This window comes from Camelina sativa, chromosome 14, assembly GCF_030686135.1.
Source record: "Camelina sativa cultivar CO46 ecotype springtype chromosome 14, ASM3068613v1".
Taxonomy (NCBI): domain Eukaryota; kingdom Viridiplantae; phylum Streptophyta; class Magnoliopsida; order Brassicales; family Brassicaceae; genus Camelina; species Camelina sativa.
Genome location: NC_141893.1, coordinates 6,850,832 through 6,866,944, shown reverse-complemented (window position 1 = coordinate 6,866,944; position 16,113 = coordinate 6,850,832). Strand labels below are relative to the sequence as shown.

The 16,113-nt window shown below is 46.3% G+C and overlaps 1 protein-coding gene and 1 pseudogene across 2 annotated transcripts; one reads left to right on the top strand and one right to left on the bottom strand.

Annotated features, from left to right (window-relative positions):
• Nucleotides 1-355: 355 nt before the first annotated feature.
• On the bottom strand, nt 356-6,218 carry LOC104740279 (sister chromatid cohesion protein PDS5 homolog E). Of its 2 annotated transcripts, none has more exons than XM_087486524.1 (14): nt 4,989-6,218; nt 4,465-4,668; nt 4,154-4,335; nt 3,906-4,032; nt 3,626-3,823; nt 3,461-3,511; nt 2,541-3,371; nt 2,367-2,456; nt 2,208-2,281; nt 2,042-2,093; nt 1,885-1,950; nt 1,722-1,756; nt 1,552-1,626; nt 356-1,470 (listed from the first exon to the last, which is right to left on the bottom strand). In XM_087486524.1, the coding sequence occupies exons 1-14, from the start codon at nt 5,094-5,096 to the stop codon at nt 573-575; spliced, it is 2,991 nt and encodes a 996-aa protein (XP_087342650.1). In that variant the 5' UTR covers nt 5,097-6,218; the 3' UTR covers nt 356-572. The 2 variants fall into 2 exon arrangements, with proteins under 2 accessions (XP_087342650.1, XP_087342649.1); XM_087486523.1 differs by having other exon boundaries at nt 2,538-3,371; nt 4,989-5,337.
• Nucleotides 6,219-7,787: 1,569 nt separating this feature from the next.
• On the top strand, nt 7,788-12,983 carry LOC104743336 (uncharacterized; annotated as a pseudogene).
• The last annotated feature ends 3,130 nt before the right edge of the window (nt 12,984-16,113 follow it).

Below are 16,113 nucleotides of genomic sequence, written 5' to 3'. Positions count from 1 at the left end.
TAAATGATACCTACAATCATTTTAACCTGGGTATTATATTTATATCTATTGATTAAGACAACATACTCATACATTTCTGGATGATGATGTATAATTGGAAATAAAAGAGAATTACAGATTGATTAAGATATACACTATTCTTTTGGTACAAATTTTATGTTATGTTGTTACTCCTTCGTCTAATATTATATGATTGATTAGATTTATGCACTTTTCTATAAGTTTTATGTCCAATATCAGAAATGACAACACAGACGAATCTACGATCATTGTTTGTGTTATCTAACCGATCATTGTTTGTGTTATCTAACCTGATAGCGACTTTTTTCATACACCTACACATAAGTCATAGGCATGTCTCTAAACATATAAATATAAATATATATGCTCCTAGCCAGGTGACATAAGATCAAACTAGTTCCATAACAGGACATAGGTCAGAAGTATCTACTAACAAGAACACCACCATTCGTCTCTAAACAAGCAAAGCTTTAATTAACACAAAAGTTGTTACCTAAACCACCAGAACCAATCTTTTTTCCTGAATTACCATTTACCTAACCATACTTGATTCATGGATCAACCTGAAGCACGGTTGTACTCACTTCTGCCTTATCAGACACTGCTTCCAGTTCCTTGGTCACTCTCTGATCATCTTCTTCAGCTTCATTTTCTACTTTACCAGTCTCAGGCATGCTTCTATCTGTTTCTTTATCAACCTCTTGTCCCTTTGCCTCAGACATATCCTCGTTCTCAATCAATTTTGTACCTGCAGTTTGCTCTTCTGCTGACTCTTTCTCTTCTACCTTGGTTTCAGGCTCTGCATTTGGCTCTTTCACTGACATTTGCTCTTCTCCCTCAGTTGTGGGTTCAACAGGCGTCTCTTTCACTGACTCTTGCTCTTTCTCATCAGTTTCAAGTTCTGCATTTGTCTTTTTTGCTACATTGTGCTCTTCCCCATCAGTTTTGGTTTCCGCAATTGGCTCTTTTGCTGCCTCCTGCTCTTCTCCATTAGTTTTGGGCTCTGCATTTGGCTCCTTCAGCGAGTTACCCTCTTTTCCATCTGTGTCAGGTTCCTCATTTGGCTCTTTTGCAGATCTTTCGTCTTCTCCATCAGTTTTGGTTTCTGCATTTTGAATCTCAGGCAGTTGTTGGTGTTCTTCCATAGCATCAGGCTCTGCATCTGATTCTTCCCCCAATTTCAGACTGTCTTCACCTTTAGTTTTGGGGTCTTCCTTATCATCACAATCTTTTTCACTCTCCGGGTGCATAGCTCGAGTCACCTTCTGCTTTTTGCCAGTCCTGCTTTTTGTTCTATCAGGTTCACCATTCAGGTCTTTCAAGGATTTACAGTTCCCTTCAGTGCTTTCTGGTTCAATGCTTACAGCCTCAAGTGCGTCTTTGGTTATTTTCGCTTGCTTAGTGGAGTCTGTTACCGAGTCTTTCATCTTCATCTTTTGCGTAGAGGATCTATATCCATATTTGTAAACCACTCAATCAAAGATCAAATCTTCCCACAACAATAATATTAATTATTATAAAGTTTCATACCCGACTTCTGGAGAACTATTTGGTTCCACATTCTTCGACACATTTTTGCTCTTCTTGGCTTTCTGCCTTTGTATACTGCACATAACAGCAAAAACTCAAGACTAAAAGATACCAAGCTATATCAAAGTTAAAATTGTGGGTTATCACAAAACTTTGAAAGTTTCACTTACATTTTAATTAAAGGAGTAGACTCCTCATCAATATCCTGCTTAAAAACATTTTGGGGTAAATCAGTTACATATATCTATAAGATGTTTTGGGAAAAATAAACAATGGAGAATAAACAAAGAGAATCTCAATGTAAGAATTTTTCACACTGGCTGAAGAATTAACCTGGATTATCTCAAAACGTTCCACTTTGAGATTAAGCTCTTCTACATCCCCATCTAAATATTTCACCTGCAACGAGACCAGCAATGGAAAAAGTCTATATTAAACAATTATGTAGCAAAGAGAGAATTTAAATAAGCAAATAGAGAAGCTAACTCACTTGATGCATCTTCTTAAGACTACAATAGGAACTTATCACACCTTCATAAAATCTGTGTACACATAAATGGTAAGGTTGGTACCATTTCGTCCCCAAAAAAAAAAGTTTGTTACCATTCATATTACAGTATCAAAAATGAAGTAAGCAAGTTTTACAATAAACTTACGCCTTGTCGAGTGGCCACCAGACATTAATTTTCTTATTAACCATTTCCTCACCAAGCTCATTTGTATCGGGCTCCTGAAAAGAGAAATCTATACCATATGAATACAGGTGACAAGTCAATACCTCATAGCATGGACAGAGAAAGCAAGTAATTTCATACCACTCCTCCTGCTGTCTGTTTCCTCTTGAGGTGGCTCTTAGGAGTTTGTTCAGATTTTTTGGCTAAAGGCGTCGTTGCACAAGAATCCTTCTGCACGGTTATCACATTGTAAGTAAGGATGATCTAGGATATTATATACTGATAAGAGAAATCATGGTTCATAAAACTTGCTACCTTGCTCTTTGATGATCGGGGTATAGGCGTATCCATGCTTGCACCTTCTGAATTTTTTTTCTTAGAATCTGAATGGACTGATTTTTTCATGCTTGCACCTTCTGAAGTCTTTTTCTTAGCATCTGAATAGACTGATTTTTTCATGCTTGCACCTTCTGAAGTCTTATTCTTAGCATCTGAATTGACTGATTTTTTCATGCTTGCACCTTTTGAAGTCTTCTTAGCATCTGAAAGGACTGAGTTTTTGCCACTGTGCTTTACCATCTTAGTGTCTGCAAGAGGCTTCTTTGCAGATGTTTTTGCTAAACCATTCTCTGCTTTCTCCTTTTTACTTGACCTACCAGACTTAATGCGATCTTCAGGTTTTTCAAGGTCAGATTCCATCAAATCTTCTTCTTCAGGATTATCTTTCTTCACACTCTGTTTCTTCGATGGTGGTGTAGCTAAGGAATCTACATCATGATTTGTCTCTTCCATCTTTGTTCGGCTACGTTTACGTGACCCCGTCTGATTTGTTTGACCAACTTTAGTAGGTGAAGATGCTTTCTTGGCAGCCACCTTCGCAAGTGATGAATCCTTGAGTTTTTTTTCCTGCACCTTCTTGCTTGAAGACGTCTTCTTAAATGAATAGCCTTCCTCAGGATTCATCAGAGAATTGGGTTTCCGCCCTCTCTTCCTTTCAGACCCTGATGCAGTCTCTGCATCTGTACTTTCGGACTGCCCTTCATTTCCAGTTACTACTTTGTCGTCTCCATTGACCCGACGAGTTCCACCTCTAGCAGTTCTCTTGGATCTATTTCCCTTGCGAGAAATCCCCAAATTCAATTTTCCCTAATTCAACAGATTTTGAAGACATTGGTTAAGCAACAAACAACGTGAAGTTGAACACTTGCAATGAAAAAGCCTTTCAAATAAATTACCTCTAATGAATCACTTGGAACTACTTGTTCTTCTGATATCTTTTCATCTGCCTGAAAAATTGAAAAAGATAGAAGAAGCTTGATACGCACTTTTGGCAGTTGCAACCTTCAAGATTATACCACACAACTATCAATCAAACCAAGAGCTCAGAACATAAAGAATACCTCATTTTCTTTGGCCTTGACATCACTGTGCCCTTGAGTAATGGCAGATTCGCTTTGGCATATTGATGAAACTACTGGAGAATACATGTCCAAGCTGGTCCCTGTGGACTTCAAAGCTTCGATGATGCAAGGCTGAAGCTTACGGGCACAACTACTAAGAACCTTCTCCACAAGCGTGGAAGCCGCTGGTGAGACATCCTAAGGCATGTCAATCAGACAAGTTAAACCTCAAGTGTATATAAAACCTTGGAGAATCTAACCTCAAGTGGGGAAAACTTACCAGGCTTTCCTTTTTAACAGAACTTAAGAGAATCTCGAGCAAATCCATGGGTATATCTTCACTCTCATCTATAACTGTGATCATAATCGTTTCCATTGAGTGAAGCACCAGTAGAGGATGACCCAGCCTAAACAGATGCACAAAAGAAAAACATCAACATATGCCAAACGTGAATACCCCCTGAAGCCAGTTTCATATGAAGTACCTAAGAGTTAATTGAGCTTTGTGATAACAGGATCTAAACCTACCTTATAATTTTCAGGAACCGTCGAAACATATCTAGGACAAGATCATCGCACTCCAAGTCCAACATAACTAAGGAAGATCTGACCTTTGCAACAGTCTCAAGAACAACCTCAGCTTTCCTGTAACTGCGACTGGTATCATCAGCTAGTTTATCAAATGCTTCTACTGTCACCTCGAAAATCTCCTGCAAGTCAAATAAGCAAAGCCAATGGCCTCATGAGAGGATATTTGAAATAAGCATTGCAGAAAGAAGAGACCAGATTTACTGGAATCCAAAAAAGGTACACAACTTGTGGATTAAAGGTATATCAACCTTCATCTGGTCATCGTCATAAGGGGCCTCTGGAGCAGTAATCCTCATAATTTCAGTCAAGCAAGAGACAACAGAAACCCTAACATCAGAATCAGGATTTCTCAAGAGATCAGCAGATACCAAAGCCTTCATGGATGGAGCTAGGGCCTTTGTTAATGATTCAGTAACATCTTGCTCGACAGTGGCGAGCAGAGACTCAACATTCTACAGACAAGAGACATCAAAAATCAGATGATTGAACATAAATCGCAGAGAAAAAAAATTCGCCTAGGGATTTGAAAGCAGCAATAGAACCCTAAAAAGATTTCAACTTTAATCCCAAAATATCTCAGGAAACGCTACAAAATCACTAACGAACAGCAGAAATCAGAAACCCTAATCGTATCCTATAATCTAAACCCCCAAAACAGAGAAATTTCAACCAAACTCATGAACGAAAGCAACAAAAACCAATTTATCGAGGAAACGTTACAAAAACAAGAGAATCTCGAGAGAGAGAGAGAGAGAGAGAGAAGGATTCGTACATCGAGAAGACGGAGAGTCGCATCAGTTGAGGAATGAGGCTTGAGGAGATTGTCTGCAGCCTCGAGGAGTGCTTTTGAGAGCTCGGTCTCTCCGACAAGAGGACCCATTTAGGTTTTGTTCTTCTGGAGAGATTTCAAAACCCTAGAAAACAAAGAAACATTCCCCGAATTGAAAGGAAAAAGGAAGAAAATAAAAAGACTGTGTCTTTGGAGAGAGCCTCTAAAAAATCCAAAGGGGAAAAAAATAAAAATGACAACTTTGAGCCTTTTAAATGCGCGGTGTTGAAACATGCAAGAACTGCTCTCTCTAGCTTATGTGTGTGTGTACATGAGAAGATTATTAACTCATAACCAAACAAAACAAAAAACGCTAGTCTTTAAACTCGATTATGTCAGTCTTGACAATTAAAATTAAGTAAAATCGATTATGTCAGAGACAAAATTTTGATTTTATTCATATATACTAAGACTAGTTAATTGTTGCTCTAATACCAGATTACCAGAACGATTAATCGGTGGTGGTGCCAAGCTTTGGATTCGTCTCTTCCCGCCCTTCTTCCGGAGCTTTTCACTTCAAAAAAATTGAAACTTTCCAAGTGTTTTTGTATTCGTGTAAATCGTCAAAAAACAAAGGTTCATTATATTGACGGCGTTGTAGAACACAAAGCCAATATGGATGAATAAAATATAGAATTGATCTTGAATGGACAAAATAATAATATCCTATTAATTGTCAAAAAAATATATTCTGAATGCTTTAAAGGATTAAACACTTGCCTTAAAGATATAGATTCTGTATAGATTGAAAAACAAACAAATCTCAATGGTCAATTTAAAAAACCACCAAGGTTAAACTACAATCAGTGAAGTAAATTTTTAATTGATCATATTTTAGTTTTCAGTACCTAAAAGGCCTATATAGTATAAGGCTATAGGTATATCTGCAAATTTTTAAACATTTATTTTATGATAAAGTAAGCCAAAAACAAAAATCTAAAGCAAAATTTGGCCTTTGGAAGAGGAGAGCCTAGGATAACAACAAAACTTGACCATGTTCCAAACAAATCTCAACAGCTGTCCGCTCAAATATTAAATATCAAAACCAAGAGAAAACAGCATTTGGGATGAAAAAACATCTGGAAATTCGAGTTTAGAGAGGCTTCATGAAATTTATTGAGATTCAATATGCTTCTTGACGATATTGAGAGCAGTGGTCTCCTCGCCGTAGTCCTGACAAGAAAATCATATAAACGCATTTAGTGAAAGACTACGGACTGTTATCAATAAATCCTATCAATTATATATGATTCATAGGATATGTTGGATATGGGCTATGCCCAATATGCCACTCGGCCCAACAACACTCATTAGTTGCATTCTCGGCCCAGCGAGATTGGAAGCAAGTCATTAATTCTCGCAGAAGGGCAATCTCGGGAATTCGTGGAGGAAACCCTAAACTCTCCTAGGTCAACAGTCTCCTATAAAAGGAGAGGGCATTTATTGGGATGATCATCCTGACCCGCGGACAATACCCCCAGAGCAATACTTTGCATCGAAAACTGCTATTATCTTTCGTATAAATCGTCTTGTTTTCAGTTCGTCATTTTAAGCTTACTAGTTCGTCTGTGGACTAACAAGCTCTAATACGATTTGTTTAAGTGACGATCTCACGCTTTCCCCGATTAATAAAGAACTTAGCTCGCTCTTTCCCACTAAATCTTATTTGTTTAAACTGCGTAATCCCCGGTACAAACAATTGGCGCCCACCGTGGGGCGAGAGTAAAGCGTTTCTTTTAACAACTCAAAACCGACGATCCTCACTTCCTCGAAATCTCGAAAGTCATGACGAACCCCAGCGAAAACTTCGACGAAGCAACGGAGCAGCCAACGGGGCAGCGATGGGGGCGAACGAGAACGCGAACTGTCCCTCTGCCGAGTTCCCTACCGAGCTCCCTGCCGAGCTCCCTGCCGAGCTCCCTGCCAAGCTCCCTGCCGAGCTCCCTGCCGAGCTCCCTGCCGAGCTCCCTGCCGAGCTCCCTACCGAGCTCCCTGCCGAGCTCCCTGCCGAGCTCCCTGCCGAGCTCCCTGCCAAGCTCCCTGCCGAGCTCCCTGCCGAGCTCCCTGCCAAGCTCCCTGCCGAGTTCCCTGCCGAGCTCCCTGCCAAGCTCCCTGCCAAGCCCAACCGAAGGCTCCCTGCCGAGCCCAGACGAGGGCCCACTGCCGAGCACAGTCTCTCCCCCGGCGCCCGACACATCCTCTGAGCCTCCCGTAACTGCGCATGCCGGAGCCGGACCTGTCGCAGACCAGCTGGATACCAGCGCCGCCGCCCTCCTAACCACCGCTCTCACCAACGCTACCGCTCCCCCCAGCGCCGCTTTCCCCTTACCTGTACAAAGAAACAGACTCGACGATATGATGCAAATCATTCTCGGTCGTCTTGATGGCCAGGAAACACGAACGAACGAACGACTCGAGGCCATCGCAGCCGCACAAGAGGCCTCGCAGAACCAAATCAGCAGGCTCCAACGAAGGAGGGGCGAGCGCCGAAACGACAGCAATCCTGCCGGCGAGAACGAGAATCCTCCCCCAGCGCAACCTTCTGTGGAGGACCGATATGACGGCCACAGACGCCGCCCGACGTCCATTATCGTAGGATCAGTTGATCGACGCAGTCGAGAGGAGCCAAATGAGGAGCTGCGAGACGGCCATGACCAAAGGAGCGGTAGCCCGCCGACTCCGACATTGCCGACCCAACAGCCCGAAGCCGACCTCAAGGACGAAACCATACGACGCCTAGAGGCGATGGTCCACGAACTCTCTTCCAGAGTCCATCGAGCCACAAGCTCTGCTCCCAACCTCGATCGAGTGCTCGAAGAAGTCCAACGCTCACCGTTCACGGCACGAATCTCCCGCATTCAAGTCCGCTACGTAAACAAGTTCAAGTTCACCCCGTACAACGGATTAGACGATCCGAAACCATTTTTGACGTCAATGAGTTTTGCAATCAGCCGAGCTCACTTCAGTGACGAAGAGTACGAAGCTGGCTGCTGCCAGCTGTTCGTTGAGAATTTAGCCCATGAGGCTCTAGGGTGGTTCTCCCGGCTCCCGCCGAACTTGATAGGGAGCTATCACGAGCTCACCACCGCCTTTCTCCAACACCACTCTACATTCATGATTCGGGGCGCGTCGAACGCCGATCTCTGGAACATGTTCCAGCGAAACGACGAATCTCTCCGAGACTTCATGGAGAGGTTTAAAAGAATCGTGTCAAAGCTCTCGATTGCCGACGACACAACAATATCGGCTCTCCGAAATGCTCTCGCTCACGGCTCCCGATTTAGGGAAGACATCATAATACACGAGCCCCTGACTCTGGATGACGCACTACACCGCGCTAACAGATACATAGAGTTAGACGAAGAGAAGGCATCGAGGACAAACCGTCCAGAACCCCCGGCCCCTAAATCGTCCAAAGGAAAAGAGAAGGCACAAGACGAGCATCATGAGCCTCGACAACACTTCGACAAAGAATACGCCGACAAGTTGGACAAAGGAAAGAAAGTCCAAACGTTTGCAGTTAGTAATCAAGATCCCAAGGCATCTTCATCAAGGCCCTGGAATAACAAGTGGGTCCGAGACCTATCAGGAAAGGGTGGCAACAAATATTGCGAATACCACAAGCGAGCAGGACACTCAACAGAAGAGTGCCGCACCCTCCAACAAATATTGCTCGATAAATGTAAAGAAGGCCATATTGACGTCGATCTCGAGCGACGACAAATAGCCGCTCACAGGGATAACCATTTCTTCAATCCTGAGAACGAAAACCCAAGCAAGCAATATAACGCCGCTCCCGCGCCACAACCGAGACCTGAAATTCTACCTCCGCCCCCACCAACCCATAAAAGGAATCCCGAGCGAACTGAGGATGCCAACGCTCCGGCTCCACGCCGAAGAATAAACATGATCATGGGTGGTCTGGCGACTTGCCGCGACTCGGTCCGTTCTATCAAAGCTTATCGACGGGGACTAGAGGCCAAGCGAGGATGGTTAGCTCAAAGCACGCCACCTACTACGAACTCCGACCCAATCGTGTTCACAGAAGCCGACGCATCAGGTCTCACTGGACCCCATAACGACCCACTGGTGGTCGAGATGGAGATCGGCGAGAGCATGGTTACCAAAATCTTGATCGGCACAGGTAGTTCGGTAAACGTCATTTTCAAAGACGTGCTCATTCAAATGGAAATCGACTTGCAGACCACCGAACACGATGTTCAATCCCTCACCGGATTCGACGGTGACACGGTGATGACGGAAGGTACGGTCATGCTGCCGGTCTATGTGGGCGGGACGATGCATTGCATCAACTTCGCTATCATCGATAAGCCGATCGTATACAACGTCATCCTCGGCACTCCTTGGTTGCATAAGATGAAGGCCGTGGCGTCAACTTACCACCAGTGCGTAAAGTTCCCAACTCCTAGAGGAATATTTACACTACAAGGGGACCCGCTGGTAGCACGAACCTGCTTCATCATCGAGCGTCAACAACGCCACGCCTGGACGTTCACCGTTTCGAACTCAGCCGAGCGCCCACACAGTCGCGTTCGCCCTAACTCCGAATCAATCGTCCAAGTAAACATTGACTCTTCCGACGCAACTCGATGCGTGGGAATCGGAGCCGACCTACCACAACCAATCAAGGACGAGCTCGTAAAGTTCCTGTGCCAGAACGCAGCGACCTTTGCATGGAGCATGAACAGTATGACCTGCATCGACCCAAATGTAACATGCCACGAGCTCAATGTGGACTCGACGTTCAAACCGATCAAACAAAGGCGTCGAAAGCTCGGACCGGAACGTACCGCCGCCGTTAACGAGGAGGTCAAGAAATTACTCGAGGCTGGATCCATCCGTGAGGTTAAGTATCCTGACTGGCTGAGCAATCCTGTAGTGGTGAAGAAAAAGAACGGCAAGTGGCGAGTGTGTGTCGATTTTACCGATCTCAACAAGGCATGTCCAAAGGATAGCTTTCCCCTGCCGCGCATCGACCAACTAGTTGAGGCGACCGCGGGGAACGAGCTCTTGTCATTCATGGATGCGTACTCAGGATACAACCAAATTATGATGCACAAGAACGATCAGGAGAAAACGGCCTTCATCACCGATCAGGGAACTTACTATTACAAGGTTATGCCATTCGGCCTCAAGAACGCTGGTGCAACCTATCAGCGCCTCGTCAACCGCATGTTTGCCGAGCAGCTCGGACGAACCATGGAAGTTTACATCGATGATATGCTGGTCAAGTCAACCCAGGCCGTTGATCACGTCTTGCATCTCGCTCAGTGTTTTGAAGTGCTAAACCGATACAATATGAAGCTGAACCCAACCAAGTGTTCGTTCGGCGTGACTTCTGGAGAATTCTTAGGATACCTCGTCACGAAGAGAGGTATCGAAGCTAACCTGAAACAAATTTCGGTGCTCACCAACCTTCCATCTCCACGCAGCATCCGAGAAGTTCAGCGCCTCACCGGGCGGATTGCTGCTCTGAACATATTTATTTCACGCACTACCGATAAGTGTCTACCTTTCTACTAGTTGCTTCGTAGCAACAAAAAGTTCGAATGGGATGATAAGTGCGAGTCTGCTTTCCAAGAACTCAAGCACTACCTAGCTACTCCCCCTGTCCTAGCAAAGCCCAATCAGGGCGAAACTCTATATCTGTACATCGCTGTCTCCGGTTCGGCGGTCAGTGGCGTACTAATCAAGGAGGACAGAGGAGAACAACACCCAATCTTCTATGTGAGTAAAAGCTTAGACGGAGCCGAGCTCCGATATCCCACGTTGGAAAAACTCGCTTACGCTGTAGTTATTTCGGCCAGGAAGCTTCGGTCGTATTTTCAATCCCACACTGTTGAAGTCTTAACCAACCAACCCCTGCGAACCATTCTCCACAGCCCTAGTCAATCGGGCCGTCTGGCGAAATGGGCAGTGGAACTCAGCGAGTACGACATCGAATATAAAAACCGCACTTGTGCAAAATCTCAGGTGCTCGCTGATTTCTTGATCGAACTTCCCCCGAGCTAGAGTTCGGCTGTCCGCGAGAGGAGAAGTGGACACTGCACGTTGACGGCGCATCCTCTCGACACGGCTCCGGGATCGGCATTCACCTCGTCTCGCCAACGGGTGAAGTACTCGAACAATCGTTCCGGCTCGCCTTTCCCGCCTCCAACAACGAGGCCGAGTACGAAGCCCTAATCGCCGGAATGCGATTGGCAAGTGGAATAGGGGTGAAAAAGATACAAGTCTTCTGTGACTCACAGCTGGTAACTCACCAGTTTAGCGGCGATTACGAGGCGAAGAACGACCGCATGGATGCCTACCTCCGAGTTGTCGAAGATATGTCCAACAATTTTGAGACATTCGAGCTGAACAAAATTCCCCGAAGTGACAACGCACCGGCCGACGCTCTGGCCGTCCTCGCATCCACCTCCGATCCCGACTTACGCCGAGTAATCCCTGTCGAGAGCATCGATCGACCAAGCATCAATCTCCTCGCGCACGCCGAGCCCAACATCCAAGATAAGAAAAAGAAACAACAGCTCATCGAACACGAGGCTTTCAGCGATCAAGTCTCGAAAAAGCAAAGAACAGAGGACAGCGACCCCATACTCACGCTATTCGTCATCGAACCACCGACAAATGTGCCACCTGTGGATTGCTCGGCCGAGCAGGGATCCGCAACCAGCGAAGAAGGACGAACCTCGTCGTCTCAGGAACAATCGTCACCATCTCACGAACGAGCGTCATCATCGCACGCCCAACCCAATCCTGAACTTCACGAGCGACCACACGATTGGCAAGAAGAAATCCGTTGTTTTATCGCAGACGGTATCCTCCCTTCAGACAAGTGGGAGGCCCGGCGCCTTCGAACTCGCTGCGCGCATTACACACTTCTCGATGACAACATCTTTCGTTGGACAGCATCTGGTACACTTTTGACTTGCGTCGGTCCCGAAGAAATCAACGATGTAATGAGAGAGGTTCATGAAGGTTCCGGTGGTAATCACTCAGGAGGTCGCACGCTCGCACAACGCATACGCAATAATGGTCACTATTGGCCAACCATGAACGACAACTGCGATAAGTTCATCGCTAGATGCGAGAAATGCCAGCGCCACGCTCCGATCATCCACGCGCCAACCGAACTGTTGAGAACGACCTCTCCACCATATCCTTTTATGCGATGGGCAATGGATATCGTTGGACCTCTCCCTGCGTCCCGTCAAAAGAAATACATTCTCATTATGACGGATTATTTCACCAAATGGGTTGAAGGCGAAGCCTACGCAAAAATCGGAACCAACGAAGTCCAAAAATTTGTGTGGAAGAACATCATTTGCAGGCACGGAATTCTGTATGAGATCGTCACCGACAACGGCGCGCAATTCACTTCGCTCCAATTCGAAGGTTTTTGCGCGAAGTGGAGAATCCGTTTGAGCAAGTCGACCCCCCGCTACCCACAGGGCAACGGACAGGCCGAAGCAACCAACAAGACCATCATTGACGGACTAAAGAAAGGACTCGAAGATAAGAAAGGTCTCTGGGCCGACGAGCTCGATGGCGTTCTATGCTCGCACCGAACTTCCCCGCGCCGATCAACTGGAAAGACACCATTCTCCCTTGCGCATGGAATGGAAGCCCTCGCACCGGAGGAAATCGGCGTACCTACCTTACGACGCTCAATGCTCGTGCACGATCCTACTCTCAATGCTAAGATGATGCTCGATACCCTCGATACCCTCGAAGAAGAACGCGACAAGGCTCTTCTTCGAATTCAGAACTATCAACAGCAAGCCGCTAAATATTACAACAAGAAGGTGAAGCCACGCCACTTCGACGAAGGCGACCTCGTCCTCCGAAAAGTCTTCGAGAACACGGCCGAGCTCAACGCAGGAAAAATGGGTGCTCATTGGGAAGGCCCTTACCTGATTTCCAAGGTCGTCACTCCCGGCATCTACCAGCTGCTCGCTCATGGAATTCCGGCAACCTTAAACGTTATTACTATTAGAACTTGCTTACCAAAAAAAAAAAAAAAAAAAAAAAAAAAAGAACGCTCGTAGTACCGAGCTCTCCCTTTGTAATACGAACTACGAATGGCTTGATCCCTTTTCTAAGGGTACGTAGGCAGCCCGTCACACGGCACAGCTATACCAAAAAATTAAAAACAAAAGTTTCAACCTATTAAAACACACGAGCTCTCTCGAACGAGTCCGTCTTTGCGAGATGTCCAGCTCTTACATCGACCCTCTGGCCAAGGGAACGATTTAAAACGCGTTCCTCATGGATGCAGCAGTGAAATAATCTGCATAAATAAGCCGACCCAGATCGCATTCAGCTAGCAGGCAGTTAAGTTTGTATAAGCCAAGTTCTTACTTGCACTCTCTTACCGACCTCGTGGCACACACAGGGTAAGCCGGACACCAGAGCCGCACCTAAAAGGTACGACGAGCTCATCTCAACTACCACCCTAAACATTTGGTATTCGAAACACGTAATAGGATAAGCGAGGAGATGTCTTGCACCGTAAAATACAACTCGATACCAAAGATAGGAAAAACGGAAAAACATTCTTATTCCACAAGGCAACGAAAGCCAAACACGAAAAGCCACATTCGGCACACAAAAACTGACAAAATAAGTCTCAAGGTGCAAGCTTAGTCTTCAAATCCCAGATCGGCATCGGAGGGTTTATCAAACTCGAGCTCGCAAATCTTCACATGCCAGACCTGGCACTCCCTCCGCAGACTTTCCAGCGTGTCCATCGGGACATCCGCACCCCTAGCAGCCATCTCCTCGAGATACGAGCGAATCCCCTCAGCACGGTTGCTTTCAACGAAGAAATGGTCCGTGCACTCTAACTGAATAATATAACGACGCAATATGTCGACCCGAGTCTGGCATGCATCGAGCTCGGGCCGACCTTCAAAGGGCCTGCTCCCAATAGGATCGAGATCGTCCGGTTCAAGGACGGGAATCTCCACCTCAGCCATTGACTCCTCACGACGAGAGCGCTCCTCTAACAAACGATCCCACCTCCATTTCGGGACCAAAAATCCCTCGTCGATCATAGTTTCAAGATATCCGATAACTCCGTCAACACGATGAAACCAGAAATGACGCTCGAACTTTCGACGCGTAGCAAGAATGTAGGCTCTCAACCTCTGGATCCGAGCACGGTAAAACTCCATCTCGGAACGAATTACGTCGTCGGACCTCAAGGAGAGCCGCTCTCGCGCCCTCCTCAGCCACGCCGACCTTGTTGCCACAGGCATATTACCGATCTCAACTACCCTTCAAAAGGAGAGATTTATCTTTAAAACAAGAAAGGAGGATGATGAGAAATGAGCAACTTGAAGGCCAATTTATAGAACAAATAGTGCAATTTTCGAGGCAAAGCAATCAATACCGCAATTTCTCGAAAAACACATCCATAGAACGATGGACACATATCATAAAACCAGCAGACAACACATAAAGCAAGTCCAATCATAATGCAAAGGTTCAAAAAGAAAAATACATCGCCTAAACGGCCCAACATCCGTTACAAAACGGGAATAGGTCCTAATAGAACAACAAGATAAAAGCGAGTCACTGCTCGGCAGCAACCTGAGCGTCTGATCCCGGAGGTGCCCCTGCCATGACGACCTCCTCTCCTACGATCACGGGAACCTCCGCCGCCTGAAGGTTCGTAGGAACGATCGCAGTCTCTGGGAGAGCCTCGAGGTCGCTGTCCAGAACGTCGGCGATATCGAAACCAAGAACCTTGTCCTCCCACATCTTTGCATCAGCCTCCAAGCCGAGCAAAGTCTTCGACGGAACAATCGTACCACTCTTCGCCAACTCCTGAAGACAATCATAGGTGCCGCTCACCTGGCTCAAGGTCAGAAGAGACTCCTGCGCCGCTCTGTTATCAAGAATATGCTTCCTCATCTTCTCAATACGAGACCTGTAGCCAGCAACCTCGACATCGATGCCATGCCGCTCCGCTTGCAGCTGCTGCAACTGCGCCTTCTGAAACGCGTGATCAACCTCGAACTGCTCGAGACGAGAGCGAGAAGCGTCAAGAGAAGCCTTGAGATCGGCTACTTGCTTCCTGAAACCGGCATTTTGCTTCGTGAGAACAGCAGAAACCCCTCGCTCTTTATCGAGATCCTGACGAAGCTCCTCAGCCGATCTCCTCGATGGTTCAGAAGTACGAGAATCAGCAAGTTGCTTCTCCAGCTCGGCAATGCGACGCTCGTACGAGACGACCATGCGGTTCACGCCACCACCATCTTGTTTCCGAGCCCACGATCTATACAGCTCGGGATCGTAGAGAGAACCCACAGAGGGGAGCGGGTCAAAGGAGCCGCGAACCTTGCTAGCGAGCTCACCACAAGCAGCAGCGTTGTTGATGAACAACTCATCCTTCGTCTTGTAAGAAAAAGAGAACGAATCATCAATCTCAGTGGTGTCGCGCGGAATACCATCCCTCCTAGATCTCTTGGACGATTCGGGCTCGGGAACAACCACCTCACCATGAGAAGCCCTCTTCCTCGATGGAGTAGGACGCCCAGAATCAGCGACAACGATCGCTAGAGCATCAGAAGCCTCGCCACGTGACTTCTGCCCATGCGGAACGACAGCAGGAACCTTGGCAGCCCTTTTGTCAGCACGGGTGGCGCCAACCTCCGCCGACCTCAGATCTCCTGCAACTCGCGGATCGGCACCTCCACCCGGCGACGGGTCAGCAACTTCAGTGTCTGTAGCACGCAAAGAAGACCCAACAGACATTGAGGAAGACGAGTGTTAACTTTTCCCATCCCTAAGCGCAGTAGACCTAAAAAGGAAAACAGAAGTATAACAATCCAATAACCATTAAGGAGAGCAACAATCGATACAACAAAACGAGGAGGAAACTCACGAGATTTCTGAGTAATCGAAGGCCAATGAAGCGCCCCTAGTGTTCGGATCTGTCTAAGATTATCGAAAAAACCTGGAGGATGAGCGCGCAAACGGACGACAGGCTCTGCAAACACCAACAAAAACAAGGAAAGGGTCAGAAGCCAGTCAAATGACA